The 18,072-nt window shown below is 46.4% G+C and overlaps 1 protein-coding gene across 3 annotated transcripts in view; it reads right to left on the reverse strand.

Annotated features, from left to right (window-relative positions):
* Positions 1-1,209: 1,209 nt before the first annotated feature.
* The window catches only part of LOC135259831 (SLIT-ROBO Rho GTPase-activating protein 1-like), a 68,557-nt gene continuing 51,694 nt past the window's right edge, over positions 1,210-18,072 (reverse strand). For 2 of the 3 annotated variants that reach the window (XM_064344658.1, XM_064344656.1), the window contains exons 15-23: positions 17,550-17,627; positions 16,955-17,089; positions 14,688-14,796; positions 13,763-13,987; positions 12,656-12,735; positions 10,092-10,272; positions 8,411-8,545; positions 4,404-4,755; positions 1,210-4,155 (exon numbers count right to left, since the gene is read on the reverse strand). In XM_064344658.1, coding sequence (XP_064200728.1) covers positions 3,781-4,155; positions 4,404-4,755; positions 8,411-8,545; positions 10,092-10,272; positions 12,656-12,735; positions 13,763-13,987; positions 14,688-14,796; positions 16,955-17,089; positions 17,550-17,627 — 1,670 coding nt within the window. In that variant the 3' untranslated portion in view covers positions 1,210-3,780. The remainder of the gene's footprint in view (positions 4,156-4,403; positions 4,756-8,410; positions 8,546-10,091; positions 10,273-12,655; positions 12,736-13,762; positions 13,988-14,687; positions 14,797-16,954; positions 17,090-17,549; positions 17,628-18,072) is intronic. The other variant, XM_064344657.1, reaches the window with a different exon arrangement.

The following is an 18,072-nucleotide window of genomic DNA, read 5'->3' on the forward strand; positions in this document are numbered from 1 at the left end:
GAGTGTAAAAGCATACAATGAATTCAGTTTTCAGTATTGGTAGAAAAAGAGTTTGTGTACTTTTCACTGTCCAGACCTGCACTTAGTACAGGTCTGGTCAGAGGTTATTTGTAATATATTTAAATGATATTTGGGGAACATAATTACAGATATGGGAACACATCATTTAAAGGCATACTATGCAGGATTTTCACATTGAAAATAATGACAACCATGCTCAGTTATTACTGTGATGCACTGGCAATCTATGTCTGTGTTCACTTCTGCCCATTCCTTGCTTATCTGCCTGTATTTGTTGTAAAAATATTTGGGATGTTTCTGGGCATCACCCTTTTTTATGGGCTGTATCTGAAAAGCATGTGGCCAATAGAAGAAGAGGAAATATGGATGGCTTGGCTACTACAGTGGTTCATCTTCAGCTTGGTTAGTGATGGAGAGATCAGGTCATATTAGTGGCTAACCTAACGCCAACCAAGTGGCTGGTCAGTGTTTGGTAAGGTTGGTAGCTGCCATTAGCTAACTAAATTCAGTTATGATTGGTAAAGTTAGCTGGCTGGCCACGATGGCCTGGGAATCTGCTGTGGGTCTTGTATTTAACAAAGTAATAACTTTAGACTGGAGAATAAAATTCCAATCCACTTTTCTCTGCTCATATGGGCTAGCTAGCTATCCATAGCTAGGTAATAGGGGTGAGTCCACAACTCAGAAAATCTACTACTATACTGTAAGTTATTTTTGATTGTAAACACAGGAGAAAGGAAAGAAATCCTGCATAGTATGCCTTTAAAAGGTTATAGCATCGACACACAATAAGGTCAAATAAATCAGAATTACTCCAATTTCAGTGGATGGGGTTTGGGACCAAATCTGCTGCCCTGTCAGTAGGTCTCAGTTTCATTTTCTTAGTATCACTCATTTCATGGGCATCAGCAGGATTAAAATAGATAAAGAATTGGATCTGCACAACCTTTGCCTAGTGAATATAAAGTTTTTAAAAAAAAAGATTCTTTACCTCTGCTTCTCCCCAGTCCGGTCCGGTCTGGTCCAATTTGGTTTGTGTGGGTCCTCATGCGCCCACACCAGCTGGTCCTACTGTGGCTATTTAAACCAGTTTGATTGGATCAGACCCACCAACCGGAGCACAGCCTGCTCTGTTCATTCAAAACCCTGCTGTAACTGGGTACTCATAGCAAAGCCCACTCAGGAACGGACAGTCATTTCCTTTATTAGAATCACTCGAGGAACAACCCTTAAGAGTGTGTACTGGAACTCCGCTACAATTCTACATGCCAAATATACAGTCCTATACATAAAAGTGCAATATCACCATGGATTAACTCTACCGTTTATTAATTATTCATGTCACTTTCCCACAGAAATATCCCATAATGTCATCTGCAGACTGCGCTTGGTCGTAGCGGGGGGTTTTGGAACTAACCACAATGGTACAGTTATAAAAAAATAAAAAAAGAAGAAAAAAATAACATTTTCAAAGGCACTTTTTCACATGTACATCCTACAGATATACAGTGACACAATAAAAGGTAACAGTGGAGAGGCAAAGGAACAGCTACCGCTACTGCAAGCGATTGCCTGAAGACAACATGGGACCTTCAACAGACCTACATCCCACTGACTAGATCAGTACAGAGCTTTAAACTGCAACGTCCGACTTGGATAGCATCCCAAATTTATCTGTTAAACAAAAGGGGAAAAAGTTAGGAACCAGAATTACAAATTGGTAATATATACAAGATGCAAGATTGACACTTTTCTTAAATTATTTTTTTTTTAGAAAGAGGTAGCGAAAGAGCGAGTGAGAAATTGCTTATTGCAAACTCGATCAGGTTACATTTCCAACGCCCTTCCTCCACAACCTCTCTCCTGTTACCAACAAAGCTGACAGGAACGCAGGGGCACTCCTGAATGACTTATGATCGACTCACATGATCGCAAAGCATTCTCCCGAGCCTTTGCTGGTTACCCAAAGTACAGCCATCACACACAAGCATTACATCATACAGCGTGAGCCACCAACCCCCACTCCACATACAACCGAAGGCTAGCGCCCATAAATCATTCATCCTTCTTTTTAGTGCTGTACTGCCCAATGGGGTTACATTTATGGATGAAAAAAGACTGAGTAGATTTTCTGTGGTAAGGAGTCAATTGGCAACAAAAAGAAAGATGGAGAAACAGACACACTGCTGATAATAACAGTCTGAGAGGAGTCCATGGCTACCGGGCTCTACGCCACAGCTGGCGAAGAAGCCGCGGAATGTTCTGTTAGGCAGGTCGTCTCTACAGGAACACCAACATTTGGAACCTGGAGAGGTTCTAATTTAAGCTTTAAAGGGAGGTGGGGACAGGGGGGCGTGGTTCAGGGGAATTTGGTATTGTACAGTATACTGATAAAGCTCTCTCCGTATTGGCTGAACTGGGACTGCTCAATCAGTGTTATTTCTGCTTGGAGAGAGACAGGGTTGTGACTGGCAGTACTTGTGTCTTTGACCAGGGCCAAAGAGCACCTCTATTCTAAAAAACCGCTGAAGTGCATACATATGCACATTCAGTGTCTGAAAACGTATCCTAGGTACAGCACACTGTGCAAAGGGAACCCCCAACCCCCTCCCCCCACGCACACACACAAACTCTCACACACACACACCAATCCAAGAATCATCAAAATATTTCAAGGAATAAACAAGCTCTCCTAGTGGTTACAATCTGAGTCCATTTAGTTGCAGACTGTTGAAACTAGTCTGCTAATCTTGCAGAAAAAAACCTAATAATAAAAATAACAAAAATGTCCCCATTTTTAACTGATAATAAAAACAGGAACATGTGCTGTCCATTTTGGCAGAACTTTTGTTAAATGTAAATAAGCAAGTTTGTCACCTCATCCTATTTGGCCAAGTGCACTGAAAACTCAAACAAGAACTATATGTCCCCGCTCTTTCGAACTCTAAACAGACTCAAAGTTGATCCTTATCCATTTCCAGATTCTTCAAGCAGTATTCGAGAATATAGCAGCTTTCTAAAGTGGTCATTTCGAGTCCCTCAGTGAGTAAAAGCTTATATTCATATGACAATAAGGCCAAAGATCACTTAACTATGCATACTTAATTCACTGAAGGGAAAACTCTGCTATCAGCTGTTACTGATAAAAGCAACAAACTACATTCTCCACAATTGTTCAAAGGGGTAAACTAACGACAAAAAGCTCCTTATTAATTCCTTGCAGACCTCCATTTGCTGTACCCAAACATTCACAGGAAGTCCTTGTGATTTGTGTTGCTTATATATCAAGAAGAAAAACTCTTTACAATGTAACAGTGTCGCACATTTAAACGGTTAAATTTATGCTATTTACGCTATATCGGTGGCTCCATGCCTGCGTTTTTTTTTTTTTTTGAGTTAATATATGCTATTTGCTTTCTGCATGGGAATCCCGTACTGTAACAAGGCTATAAGAACACTCATATGGTAATCTCTTGGTTTCAATACGTATGCCTATAACTGCAGAGACAGTTTAACTTCTAGACGTTGAAAGAATTCACACCCATCTTAGATCAACACATTAACAATCATTACCAACTTTAATACCCCATCTTCCCCCCTACCCCCTCCCCGACCACCCCACCGCCCCCACCCATGTAACGTATTCTTGACCTTCCATTTTATAAACATTGATAATATGTTGCTATGTAAACCCACTCTTGTTTATAGTCTCATTCACGTGTCCCGTTTGCCCAGAAGGGGGCGCTGTCTGGCCGGAGTTCACATTGTGCAGGACTTGTCCAGGGGGTCTTGGGGCGGGGGTGCGGGTGGCTGGATGGGGCTGGTTTTGGGCAGGACCAGTGGTTTGGGGCGCAGGGCTGGGGGTCTGAGCTGCACCCCCATGCGAGGGGCCAGCAGGGGCTTGAAGGTGCTCATGCTGTCGGGGGAAGGGGTGTTGGAGTTGGTGTTGCCGCGGCGACGGGCAGGCTGTTCAGAGGCCCGTAGCAGAAGGCTGTGGAGGGGGCTGGACGGTGCCGCGGCGTTCTTCTGAGGCTCCAGGGTGTCCAGCACCACGTCTGGCGCGTGATTGGCTGAGCTCTGCCTCTCCAGCTCACGTAGCTCGTTCAGGGCCGTGTTCATGGTCTCCTCTATGTCCTAGAGAGAGAGCGAGAGAGAGAGAAGTAAGTGACGTGCGTGCACACACGCACACACATGCACAAACTATATGATCCATTATTAGTTTATTAATGGGCCTCAGAATCTCTACCATTCTGTTGTTAAAATGGGGAGGGGGTGGGGGTTCATTTAACAAAAAAAAAGAAAACCACCACTGGTTCAGTTCTGCCGCCTGACATCACTTCCTGTCTGAAAGGGCCCCCTGGGGCCCTGGCGTCCGTGCTGACCTGTGCGATGGCCTCGGGGTCGAGGGGCTTGCCGTGCGGCAGGGTGAATCCGGCGTGCTGCCCGGAGGAGGTGGAGCGGCGCAGGGGGGGGCTGTCGGTCTTGCGCAGCGACTCGTGGCGGCTGACGTTGGCGACGCCGCCGTGGCCGGCGCGGCGGGTCCGCTCGGGGCTGTCCAGGGCCGCGTGGCCCCGCCCGCGCAGCAGGTCCCGCGGGCTGTAGTGACCGCCCACGGGGGAACCTGCCGTCTCCATGGCGATGGGGCCGTGGGAGGAGGGGAGCGGCGCGCAGTGCCCGTCGCTGGGGCGACCGGGGGGGCGGCGCGATGGAGGATCGGTCCTCTTCCTGTGTCTGCTAGAGGGGCGAGAGAGAGCATTTGTAGCAGTCAGCCTGACCTATGACCTCTCACAGCACTCCTCATTCACAGTGCACCTTAGTCACAGTGAATATCACTCACAGTGTACCTCAGTCATAGTACACCCCAGTCAGTGAAAATACTTCCCAGTATACCTCAGTCCCAGGGAATATCAGTCACAGTATGCTTTAGTAACAGGCCACTTCAGTCCAGTGCACTGAAGTCATAATGCACTTCAATCACTAGGCACTTCATAGGACACTTCAATTCTCATTGGTGCAACCTCTGGACCTAAAAGTACACTGAACTAAAGCTAAATCCTTTAAATGTTTTTACTGTTCAGAACCAAAATCAATCCACCACCAAACACTTTTCATTTTTATTCATTTATCTAGAAAGCCCATCACACGAAAAGACCCACCCCATCAGTATGACTTCCTCTCATTTTGTAAAGGAGAGTATTTTACACCAAAGCCATTTTACTCGCTGAGTCCACTCAGGAAAATGCCACAGTAAAGACCGTTGTGTTTTCAACAGGCCCTGCGTGTTTACCACAATCTCAGACTTTCAGGTCAAGGCGGACTCTCAGGCTTAATTCAATCTCATCACGGCTGAGTACAGCATGCTACCGTAATGGCCCAGACGCTAAAGGGAATGTGAATGTTAGGCCAACAAAAGAAAAGAGCCACAATAGACACATTCTTATTCACCAGACACAGCTCTGTCAAAATGGAGGATACTGCGGGCCTGTTTTTCAAACAGTTTAGGGAACAAAGCCGACAGGCATTCTGAAAAACCAACAGAACCAAGAGATGCCTGTCTCTTGTCAGTTCCAGTACCGTCTGAAGACCTACTGCTTCTAAATCTCTTTGCAGTAGCACACGCCAAATCACACACTTTCTTCCCATCTAGAATCAAAGGAAAAGGGTAAGCTTTTCATGAGTTCAATCTACCATAATCACCACAAGCGTGTAAGCGCTAGTGTGCTTTACAAGCAGGAATGAGAATTTGAATATATGCATGAATTATAATTTACGAGCAAGGGTGAGGAATTCTATCCACACAGTGATAAGTTTCATGCTTCAATTACCGAAGAAATACAAATTCTCACCTCATTTAACCGTTTCTGGGAAATGTGCCTCTAACGCATGAGAGACTGCACCCAGCAGAAATGGCTCATTCTCTTACACTGAGGGCGACCCAAGTGTTAAATAAGCTGCAGTACACTCCGCAAACAACAGAGGGTGCACTATCCCCAGGGCTGCGTACGAGTTGGAAAAATTTACCAGGAAAACCAGCTCCTGTTTCATGTTTGAGGCGTTTCCCCACCCAGTACCAAAGATCAAGCTCATTAGAAAACAAAGGGGTTGCAATACCCAAAATAATAACAACAACAAATGATCAGAGAAAGAAAATGAGAGCAGGCAGAGATGAAGACAGACAGGAGACAGACAGAAAGACAAATAGGGGGTGACAGGTAACCCTGGGTGTAGGTAGGGAGGGGGTGCAATTACTCACATCCAGATATTCATGCAACTCAGGGTACAGACACACGACTCATTCTCTCATTTGAAAACTCGTGTTGTTTCACCCCAACTGCATGGATTCTGCGGAAGTTCAGTGATTACGTGCTGACTTTATACTCTGTAGCCTTTTCGTGTGTGGCCTGTACCCAGTTTAAAGCAAGCAGAAACAATCCATGATTTCTTCCCCTTTTTTTTTTTTTAGAATCTGGGGCTCAGTGCTTCACTGTGAAAGATCTTCACTTTGTTCTGAAGTGGGTACAGTGCGTTTTACAAGCAGAGGAACATAAAACAAGTGTCTGTCACTGCAGGCGATGGAACACGGATGTTAAAAACAGTGAACACTCAGTAGGATCCTGCAGAGTTTCTGCACAACACAACACAGGCTTTAGAGGTCATTCACTCTGTCATCACAGAGAAGGAAGTGGAGAAGGGAGGGAGGGAGCGAGAAAGAGGGGGAGAGAGAGAGAGAGAGAGAAGGGAGGGGGTAACAAAACTAAACACCACTAAACATCGATAAACACAGCTTTACAAGCCAAAATACAGCTAAATATAGCCAAATACAGCTAATTACCATAAACATAATTAAAAACATTTGAACACCATATACACAGCTAAAAACAGGCAAATACAGATAATTACAGCTAAACTGCCAAACACAGCTAAACACGGACAAATGCAACTAAAACAGACAAACAAGTAAATGCAGCAGCTAAACAAAGGTAACCGAGACTCTTATAGTGAAGAGTCTTCTACATGCCCTCTACTGTCTTCCTTTCCGTCCCCTCTGATCAGCCCTCCCAGTTCAGTTTCTGTGGCACCACTTCTCAATTTGTCACCCGAGCAGGGAGGCGGCCTGTCACCAAACAGACTCACCCAGGGACTCTCCCCCTAAACTGCTGGCGTAGCGCAATTCTGCTCCACAAGAAGAAAAATCCCAGCTACGGCAAACAACGGAGGGATCATTCGGGTCTCTGCGAGCCCTGGTCCAAACCCCCCCCGCTCCCCCCCCCATCTCATCTCCCAGCTGTCCTTATGCAAATCCCCCATTACGGTCTCCTCGACTGTCACTTCCTGCGTGAAATTACCCAGCAGGCCAAACAAAAGGGTCTGCTGTCTGAATATATAATGCGAGAGCGAGCGGCCATGACAAGACTCTGATGTTATGAAATGCTGTCTCAGGAGTTCGGGAACATCTCCCATCGTTTGAATGTGCGAAATAAAATGGCAGGAAGTTGAGATGAAAGTCAGGGACAGTTCTGTGGCGCATCTCGGTAAAAGAATTATCTGAAATACTTTAACCCTTCACACACCAGTAAACTTCCTGCAGCTCACTGACAATTCTGAAAGAAAACATCTGCCCTCACACAGTAGTGAGAAGTATACTGAAGCTCTTCCACGTGATTGCACGGTTCGGTTAGTGACGTGTTTTGTTGAAAATTCAAAAGGATCAGCAGGAGCGCTTTGATTTTGGTTGATTTTGGTGTCGTTAACACACACAGTTCTCAGCGAGGGGAGACGGAACCCCACGGTGTCCCAGCAGCGGGATGCGGTTGCCATGGGAGACTGGCATTAGTGTTGGGAGAGTAAGGTGTAGTGTAGGGGTAGGAGTGTATAGTGTAGGGGAGTAGGGTGTAGTGTAGGGCCAGAGACGGGCGTGTACAGCGGGACAAGTGTATCACTCTCTGGGCGTGTCAGAACAGCGGGACAGGTGGCTCTCTCTCTCTCTCTGGGCGTGTCAGAACAGCGGGACAGGTGGCTCTCTCTCTCTCTCTGGGCGTGTCAGTACAGTGGGACACAGGTGGCTCCCTCTCTCTCTCTGGGCGTGTCAGTACGTGAGGTACCAGGTGGTCTACCCACTCTCTCTCTCTGGGCGTGTCAGTACAGCGGGACAGGCGGCTCTCTCTCTCTCTCTGGGCGTGTCAGTACCGCGGGACAGGTGCTCTCTCTCTCTCTCTGGGCGTGTCAGTACCGCGGGACAGGCAGCTCTGTCTCTCTCTCTGGGCGTGTCAGTACAGTGGGACAGGCAGCTCTGTCTCTCTCTCTGGGCGTGTCAGTACCGCGGGACAGGCAGCTCTGTCTCTCTCTCTGGGCGTGTCAGTAGTGGGACAGGCAGCTCTCTCTCTGGTACCTGCTGATGAAGGCCTCGGGGAGCCGGTCGGTGGGGGAGCTCGTGTCCTTCCCAGAGCCCTTCTCCTCGCCGGCCGGCCCGCTGCTCGCCTCGCTGTCGGCCTTCTGGCTCAGCGTGTCAGAGAACGCGTCGTCCCTGCGACAGAACCGGGCGCGGCGTTAAAAACACGGCAGCTCGTTGCTGGAGCTCGCTCGCTCGCTCAAACATCTGTTCCCACACTCTGGGCTTCACACACTACTAATACCTACTGCATGTACGAAAACTCAACGGGATGCCAGTAAATTCTCAAAACTCTCTGGCAGATCCCAAAGATTTTTTTAAAGAAACCTGCGTTACAAATCAAATCCCTAGAATCATACCGAAGAGTAGAATTTAGCTCCGATTAACATCTGATCTGGTTAGAATAGATGTTTCTTTTCAAACATTCAGGAATCTGTAGAGCGTTTTTCTGTAGTTAAAGATATGTCAATACATCTCCAATATAAATTTGACCTCGGTTGGACCACATGCATGCTTGGTCCAACCCTGGACCGTGTGCCTCTCATAAGAGACTCATTTCTGTCACAGCGATGACCTGGTTAAACCAAGGTTAAACAAAAACAAAACGTCACCTTAAAGCTGACTAGAACACATGGTTCCCATGGGGGCCCTGTTGCAGTGGGGATAACTTACACCGTTGCGCTACAGAGCCATTCCTCTCTGTAATTTTACTCTGGAGAATGCAGGAATGTTTTTGTTGTTTACTAAAAGTGAGTTTTGCCTCAAACAAATCACCAGTAACAGCAATTATGGGGACTTCAACACCACAGAGCACAATTCTTTCTCCTACGCCTGACAGCATCTACTTTGCGCTGTGAATTCCCAAATTTCTAAGTCCATTTAGATAAGAAAATTCATACCAGCCAGCCACTATGCCACAAATTATTGATGCAAACACCAGTTGGATGGTGGGACTCAGAAGAGCACGTGGTTTGACTCAACCCAGCCGCTGAGAACAATTTAATTCCCTTCTTAATGGGCTACCAGATAAAATCAATTAAGCCGGAACCATCACCAAGGAAAGATCATGTGGTTGATGGGTTGCTGGAGAACAGGGGAATACGATAGATGGGTTTGTTAAAGACTCATGAGAGCCACACGCACACGCCTCATGAGCAAACACCAACTTAGAGGGCCATTACCGGAACCCCTGTGATGTCACAATCGCTCTTAATCTACACCAATCAGGATTAGAATGGTTCAGGAGAAGGGAACAGCTCAAGCTTTTTGGATTTGGATCATGTTTTATTCACGAGTCCTTCCTGCACTGTTTTAACCCAGTAAATGCATGCCATTATTAATATGAATATTTCATACATCTCTGTAAAAGTATATACTTTTGACCCTATCCCTTTCACAATTTGGAACGCCCAATCATACCTTTATGCATGTCACATAGCTGCAACGTTCTCTGACAAACCTGAAGAGTGCACATATCCTCAAAGGACATGTTGCCACAGCTATACTTATTTAGTTACTTATCGGTTAGCATAGCCAAGTAACTACTAGGTCTAGTATGCATTTGCATTACATTACTGCTTCTGTTAATATCATATTACTGCATTATTCAAGCTTTATCATCATGTTATTAGCACGTTATTACCGCTTTATTGGTGCTCTATTAATGCGATCGCACACTCACACGTCCTGCACCACGATGTACTGATGTGGCACCAGGCCGTCGACGCCGTTGTGCCGCCCCTCCCACCAGTCCTCCGACGCCCGCTGGTACAGGAGCAGCGACGCCCCCTTCTTGAAGGACAGCTCGCGGGCGGAGCGGCCCACGTAGTCGAATTTGGCGATGGCCTCGATGGGCTCGCCCTCTGCAAGGAGAACGGAGAGCAGACTGGGTGAGAGAGGAAGGGAAAGCGTGTGTGTGCATACATGTATATGCATCTGTATGTGTGCATGTGCACTGTGTGTGTGCACTGTGGCCCTCCATGGTCCAACCTGCAGACACTGTGGTCCTCCGTGATATCACAGCACAAAATAAGCATGTGTGAGTATATACCCACACACACGTACAGTAAGTGACATCAGAGCCCAGATCAGGTGTGTATAATGCAGTGGGGGGATGAGATCTCAGGCAGATCCGACCTGCAGTGATCATTCTGCAGCTGACCTGCACAGCACTCAGGCACGTCATACTCAACGCTTCCACACTCATGCATGCAGAGCAGGAACAGGAACCTGGGCACGTAGCAGAGCCCAGATCAATAATGTGTGTGTGTCTGCGTGTGTGTGTGTGTGTGTGTGTGTGTGTGTGTGTGTGTGTGTGTGTGTGTGTGCATACTTGCATGCATGTGTGTGTGCATGCACGTGTCTGTGTGGGTGTGCATGTGTGCTTATATGCACATGTGATTGTGTGCATGCTTACATGCGTGTGTGTGCGCACATTTACATACATGTGATTGCCTGTGTGCATGCAAAATCAGACGACGTGATTCTAAGCCGATTCCCAGTTTTCTCTGATCGATTGTTCTCTGTAGCTGTGAGGGTGCATACTAAGCTATACGGCGGTTGAAAGGTTGTGGTGGGGTGGGGGGGGGGCTTCTTGGGAAAATTAACGACCTGGTTCCAGGGTATGGAGGACAACAACCGGGTTCATTCCATTATACAAAGAATAGACACTTCATGTGAAATTGCTGGTGCGCTACACACTGAAAAATCAATATGCTAGAGAGTTCACCTTTGACACTTTCACATGAAACCCAGATGAAGGAACATCAATGTATTGACAAGGTAGAGAAAAGAGGTTTTGAAAAAGGATAATTTGTCACCTGTGACAGTTGTGTTATGCAACAAGGATCTGACATGCACGCAATCAGTCGAGAAACACACTCGAGATTAATCCTTTTAAATATGACATTCATATTTGGTGAAATTCTCTGTATGCACAGAGACTCTTCTGACATTTTTCCATAAGCTGTAATAAGCCGTTATGCCATGCTTTTGACAGTCTTGATGTAGGTTTTCAGAACAAAACAATAGTAAACGAGTTAGTGACTGAATTGATTTCCAAAATGGAACTAATAAATATCATCACTGTTTTGTTTCTTAGGAACGAAGGCATGGTGCAGATTTCAATGACTTCATTTGTTTACTATTGGGACTTAACATAATCAAAGAAGATCAGAGCTTTCATTCCAGAACTCTTGGAGGAAAACACATTATTGAAATTCATCCAACATGATTGAGAAAAATGTCTGGGCATCAGAAGACCTTGAGCTCAGGAGAAGTGGGATTTCTTTGGTGGTTATTGCCATGGAAACAGGCCTTTGTCTGGGTGAGTCCACTGTGCTGACTCAGGTGGGGGCGGAGGGGTGTGGCTGCTCCGCAGCTCACTACAGGTTGGCACCAACCATCGTCTCAGAAGAGGAGGGGGGGTTTCAGACAGCTTTTCAGAGCCCTTCAGTCTGGCCCTCCTGTTGCCAGAGAGACTGACGGTGTTTGGCTTGGACCTCCATCACAGACACCCGCCTCTTTAGAGAAAGTCTGCAGGTCCAGATGGAAGTACAGACATTTCATCTATCCTCTCTGAGGGAAGAATATAAACTATACCACCTGCTGAGATCATGTGCAAAGCAGCCTGACGTTTAAAATGCAAGAATGGGAGGATGCAACAGTTTTTTTCCCAGGGACACAGGGCAAGGAACCCAGCTAATTCTTTCACCCTCATAACGTCAAGGTGTAGCGGACAATCAAAAATAAGTGCAAAGCAAACTTGCAGGTTTAACTCCAGTCCTGGAGGGATGCTGAGGTCACAGGTTTTGGTGGTTTTTAATTAATCAGTGGCCAAATTAGGCCTTGGAAATGAGTCATGTGACTCCAATCAGTGAATAAATGAAATCACTGAAATTTTTAAACACGCTGAAAATCATTCAGCTTGGGTTATACAGTTAAACTGGGCTACTTAATTCAACAGGGGCACAGTTCTAAAGGGGCGGTTGTTTTCGGTTGGGGGTTTGGTTTAGACAGGGGTTCACTGACAGGCAGACTGTAGCCTGTCAGAGATTTGGTAGATACTGGGGAACCACAGATAGATATGCCCTTGTTTCCTTGGGGACAAGAGTCTGAAGGGACCCACTGCCTGACAAGTCTTTCTCCAGAGGCCTTCTGAATGGGGGCTGTCTGCAGAGGGCATGTGTGTGACATGGCAGAGGGGAACCTGCGGAGGTTAGAGGTCGGAGGTCACAGGGTACCTACCTTCCTCACTGGTGTGGGTCTCCATACCCCCTTCCTGATCCACTTCCTCCAGTGCTCCAGGTTCACTGTACGGGCTCTCACTGTGGGGACAGACAGACACTTCAGTGAGACAGACAGACTAGCAAACAAACAGGAGAATTCATTCTGAGACAAGAGAAGCATGTGTATGTGTGTGTGTGTGTGTGTGTGTGTGTGACCGCAGTCAGCAATCCTCACTGACCTGCCCCGCTTTGATCTATTCAGATAAGATCTCAAAATAGTCTCAGACTCTGACAGAGCTCATTAAACACAGCCTGAACTGCTCAGCCCACAGTGCTAATGCCGTCATGACCTGAAGCGTTTACTTGGCATGAGCTCCTCCTTCAAGCAACACCATTAATGCACGTCAGCAGTGGACGGAAATACAGAAATATCATTATATAAAAATACGCCTCACAAAAAATCTTCCAGTGAGAGATCCTCTTGTAGAGCCAAATTTCTGTACTTCAGAAAGTAGAACCATATTCAGTTGCAGAGTCTTCCTGTGCCGTCCGTGCTGCAGTACTCACAGATTCAGCCAGTGTCTCTGTGCTTGTCTGTGCCGCAGCACTCACACTGACAGCAACTGACAGGAAGGGGAGAATCTCAGAGGCGCCACAGGCGTGAGCATCAACACAAAGTCCTGTGGCTCCCAGCCCGGGTTCCTGACAGACACTTCCTGTGTGTGTCTGCAGGTGTAATTACAGACCAGTCACTCAGCTCCCCTGTATTTATAAACGGAGGGGCCGCAGACGTGCGCCTTCCAAGCACTGCAGTCTTCCTTCGTACTCAGCACTGAAGACTAACAGCAGCTACTGGTGCTGCAGCATTGCAATCTGCGTGTTCAATGTTCACAGTGCATTACTTCACGCCCTTCATGGGCATCCTTTTACTCAGCCAATGCAAGCAGGACAATGGCACACACTTGTTGACTGTGGCCAAATGAAAAACTAACCTTTTTGGAAAGACATGTAAAAAAAAAAAACAATTGTGCAGAACTTAACGGGCTGAGGTTCTACCGATTTTTGTTTTCGCCGCAAAGCACTAGGGTCAGGGACCCCAGCAGACTCCGCGGCCCTAAGCTCTCACCAGTAGTCCCCCCCGGCCATGCACTTCTCGTAGACGGGCCCGTCCAGCTCCTTGGCGTCGGGGAAGATGGCCTCGTGGTGGACGATGATGGTTTTGACGATCTCGTTTACGTGCGCCTGGCAGGACACCTGGTCCTGGATGTCGGGCGTGGGCATGAGGGTGGGCCCGAAGCAGATGGCCAGGTTATAGGGGTCCATCATGTTCTCATCGCTGTACTGGGACAGGCTGTTGGGAGGGGGCGGGCACAGAGAAATATATTTACAGAGTAATAAATGCTAAAGAACATAGAACGTGAGAAGAGGTTAGCTCCCCGCTCTAACGGTTATTTAATTTCTATGGTGGCAATTAAATTAAATCACACAGGTGCGGCATTTGGTCTGGCGAGCCAACGGTCCTTTTACACACGGACGGTGATGAACGGAGTGATTTAATAACCCCGCGCCTCCCGTTCATGCAACAATAAAACCGCTCCTCCCGCTTCATTATACGAACGCCAAATAAGTACCGACAGGTTTTCTGTACGAGGAAATTAAAAAGGTGTAAGTCATTCCAGCTGTCTACGCTTTCTTCACGCATTTAATAACATGCCATTTTTCCTCTGTGTGTGTTTGTGTGTGTGTGTGCGTGAGAGAGAGCGAGCAAGAGAGAGAGAGTGTGTGTCAGCGAAAGAGACAAAGGAATATTAATTCTCCATACTCCACAGGACTCTGCTTGTGAGTCTGTGACACGGTTGTTCCAACTCATCAGAGTTAATTAGCATTCACCACCCCCCCCAGCCCCCCCACCACGCGTCACATACAGTATTAGATTAGATGGAAAGATGAGGCTTGTGTGGCTGTATGAGCGTGTGCGATATTTTGTGGGAGGGTCATTGTACACTGTGGGTGTGGCTTATGTGGGCATGCCTGCAGTGGGCGGGGCTTACTGGTTGAGGAAGGCGAAGAGGTAGCGCATGACGATGAGGACGGATCGCGGCACGGCGGTCAGCAGGATCTTACGGATGTACAGCGCCCTCTCGTACTGATTATCTATTCCTGAGAGAGAGAGAGAGAGAGAGAGAGAGGCAGAGAGAGAGAGACATGTTTAATTTCTTCAATAGCAGAAAGAAAAAAAAAGCAGACTTGGCTAATTACTGACCTTGCGTATTGTCAAAGATGGAGATATTCCAGCATTGGAATTCTGTGCATATACATAAAAGCACGCTCGCTCACGCTCTCCCTCTCTCTCTCTGCCCGTTCATGTTTATGCATGAGCATGACTGCGTCGCAGAACGTGACAGGGGTCAGGGCGACACATCTTATCCTGTCGTTAATAATTACGACCTTCATGGTCTGTGTGTGTGTTTGTGTGTGTGTGTGTGCGCGCGCATTCTACTGTCATTGATAATTATGACCTTGATGCGTGTGCGCACGCTCTGAAATGCTACGAGCACGCTGTCTTGCAGGGCTGAGCATTTCATGGCAGTTCTCCACCTGAACCAGAACCTCTTTCCAGAGCTCGGTCTAAAGATATAACACAACAGATATTAATTTACTGCCTTGGTGGTATCACACCCAAGTTATTGTATGAATTTACAGTGGTAGTGCCACAGTTCTGTTTTGGAATGGTTAACCTGTCAGGCGGAAGTAGTTTAATGGTGTTGCTACACTACACACACCCCGAAAAACACGCCTCTTACACAGCAGGCACAGCAACACACTGACGCCACGCGCACGTGCGTCACATGACCCGTGCTGAGGTTCTTGGGAGAATAAACAAGACACATGACCTCACTAGGGAGTAACAGATTTATTTTAACAGAAATTGGTGTTACTTGCATTGCAAACACCTCTACAAGCGTGCAGGATGTGAGAGAGGCAAGCTCACGTGAGAAAAGATGGGAGAATTTTACCACTGAGAAAGCTCTCTTCAGAAATCTAGAAGACTACGAACTCCTGGCAGACTGTATCACTCATTACATTAGCCTTTACTGTTTTAATGCATTTTGTCTAGAGGGTCATCCCTGCTCTTGGCATACACTAAAATGTTGCAATTATAATATAAAAGTGAGCAATTCACTTCCTGACATGAATCACAGAAATTTACCAGAAACCTCTATCCCTTCACACTTCCAATTCAAAGAACATAAAACCAAGTTTTTCCTACTTTTTCCCCAAACGTTCAACTTTTCTTTTTCTACACGAGTACTATCAGGTAAAAACTGACAGACAAACAGTTTTGCTCTCATCCTTTTCTGTACTGCGCAGTAAAATATCTAAAACGTCACAGACGAATGCGAGCTCAAAATAGTTCTGTCACAATCAAACAAGCCGTCGTATCCAGGCGGCAGCACAGGAACGAAGCAGCTAGGGTACGTTTTTGATCCATTTCGTCTTGCATAAGCACCTGACTGGGATCTTCATAAAAACTGCCATCCTGAGGACTTCAAACACTTCCTATAAAAAGCATATACATAGATATTTTTATTTCTTTTCCTTGTCTTATGGGCGAGAGAAACAAAGCAGAAGCTAATAAAACTATAAAGAGCCCATCCAAAAGTGTCTGCAGGGCCTCGTGTAGCTTGGAAGCTATGTTAAAGAAAAGCTGCCATGTAGTTGTGTAGCCAAGACTGAGGGTGAGAAGGAAATATGCCAAAAGAGTGAGAGGGAGAACAGCAGAGAGACAGAAGAGGTGAGAAAAGGGGAGTACAGGAGAGAAAAAGAACATTGCTGGTATATGAGACCTGCACTCAGGGTGCTGGTATATGAGGCCTATCCTCACAGAGCTGGTATATGAAGCCTGCACTCAGAGTGCTGGTATATGAGGCCAGGACTCACAGTGCTGGTATATGAGACTTGAACTCACAGTGCTGGTATATGAGGCCTATCCTCACAGAGCTGGTATACGAGGCCTATCCTCACAGTGCTGGTATATGAGGCCTATCCTCACAGTGCTGGTATTTGAGTCAATGAATGAAAACAGCAGGGAATCCCCAGGCCATGACAACTGCACTGAGTCACATACATAACAATGGCACCCCCCCCCCCCCCACCCCCATCACCAACACTACATGGACTGAGTCACAGCATTCCACAGAGCCTTCTACTCTCTTTCAGGGGAAAAACTTATGCTGTCATATCCGCCACTGCTGCAACAGACCCATGCTGCCAGGTGACTTACTGATACAGGAAATCAAGTCATTTAAATACTCACTGATACAGGAAATGAGGTCGTTAAATCTTTCCTTGGGAAAGAGGGAATTCTCCAGCCCCCGGAAGTAGAGTTTGAGAACCCCGGCGACTGAGTTGATGTCGTGGTTGTTCTCCTCGTCGGTCAGTGGATCGTTTCCTGGGAAACAAGTGGAAAAGGTTCAACACAAAGACAGGAGAGGTATTCTGATTTTCATATTAAACTAAAAAGACACCAAGATTACACACAATAAAACTGAGCATGTTTGAAAGAAACAACCAGGTAGTTAGTTCAAAGTTCTCTTTTAGTTCAAAGAGTTGGACAATGTCAAAAGAATTGCATTTACGATTACAACTCATATGAAATCGCTTGGCTAGTTTCTCCTCTGCAGAATGACTTTGTTCTGAGAGAAAATTCATTATTATCATAATCGTGCACATTTGTGCATCTGCAAGTGTGCAGCATTTGAATCCTCAAATGCTTTTGTTATTACTCTAGCAAACATGATGAGGATTATAATGACTAAAATGTTAAGCATTATTTCAGGCTTTAATACGATTTTAGTCTAATGTTAATACTTTACTTTAGTTGACGTCTAGGACGTGACCATGACGCTCACCTCTCTCAAATGAGTTTTTGATATCGTTGACTTCAACCTGAGACCCTGACACACGGAAAATCCCCTGGTGCTGCAGACCTGCACAAAGAGGGGGGTGGGTACAAAAGGGGGGGGGGGGGGAGACAGACAGACAGACAGAGACAGAGATGGGGGAAGAGGGGAGAGCGAGGGAGAGAGGGAAATAAGAGAAGAATGAAATGTCCCCACATCTGATTTGGCATTTGAAAAGCAGAAGGTCAGCATATGGGGCTAAACTAAATTAGCTAAATGGAGACTGCTGCCTTCTGAGTTCTTTTCACAGATTTTTTTTCTTAAAGGATCTGATGTCCGGGAGAGCAGCCAACATCTGGAAACTAAAAAGATTATCCTTAGCACAGACTCCATCGGACAGCTCTAGCATATCGGTATTCTCAACATCGTTACTATGGATCCCAGTCAATCATAACGCTTCACATTCAAGAGGCAAACGGCCCCACCCACAATTTATCACCATAGAAACTGCTGCAGTCAAACAGGCAGTACT

This window comes from Anguilla rostrata, chromosome 7, assembly GCF_018555375.3.
Source record: "Anguilla rostrata isolate EN2019 chromosome 7, ASM1855537v3, whole genome shotgun sequence".
Lineage (NCBI taxonomy): Eukaryota > Metazoa > Chordata > Actinopteri > Anguilliformes > Anguillidae > Anguilla > Anguilla rostrata.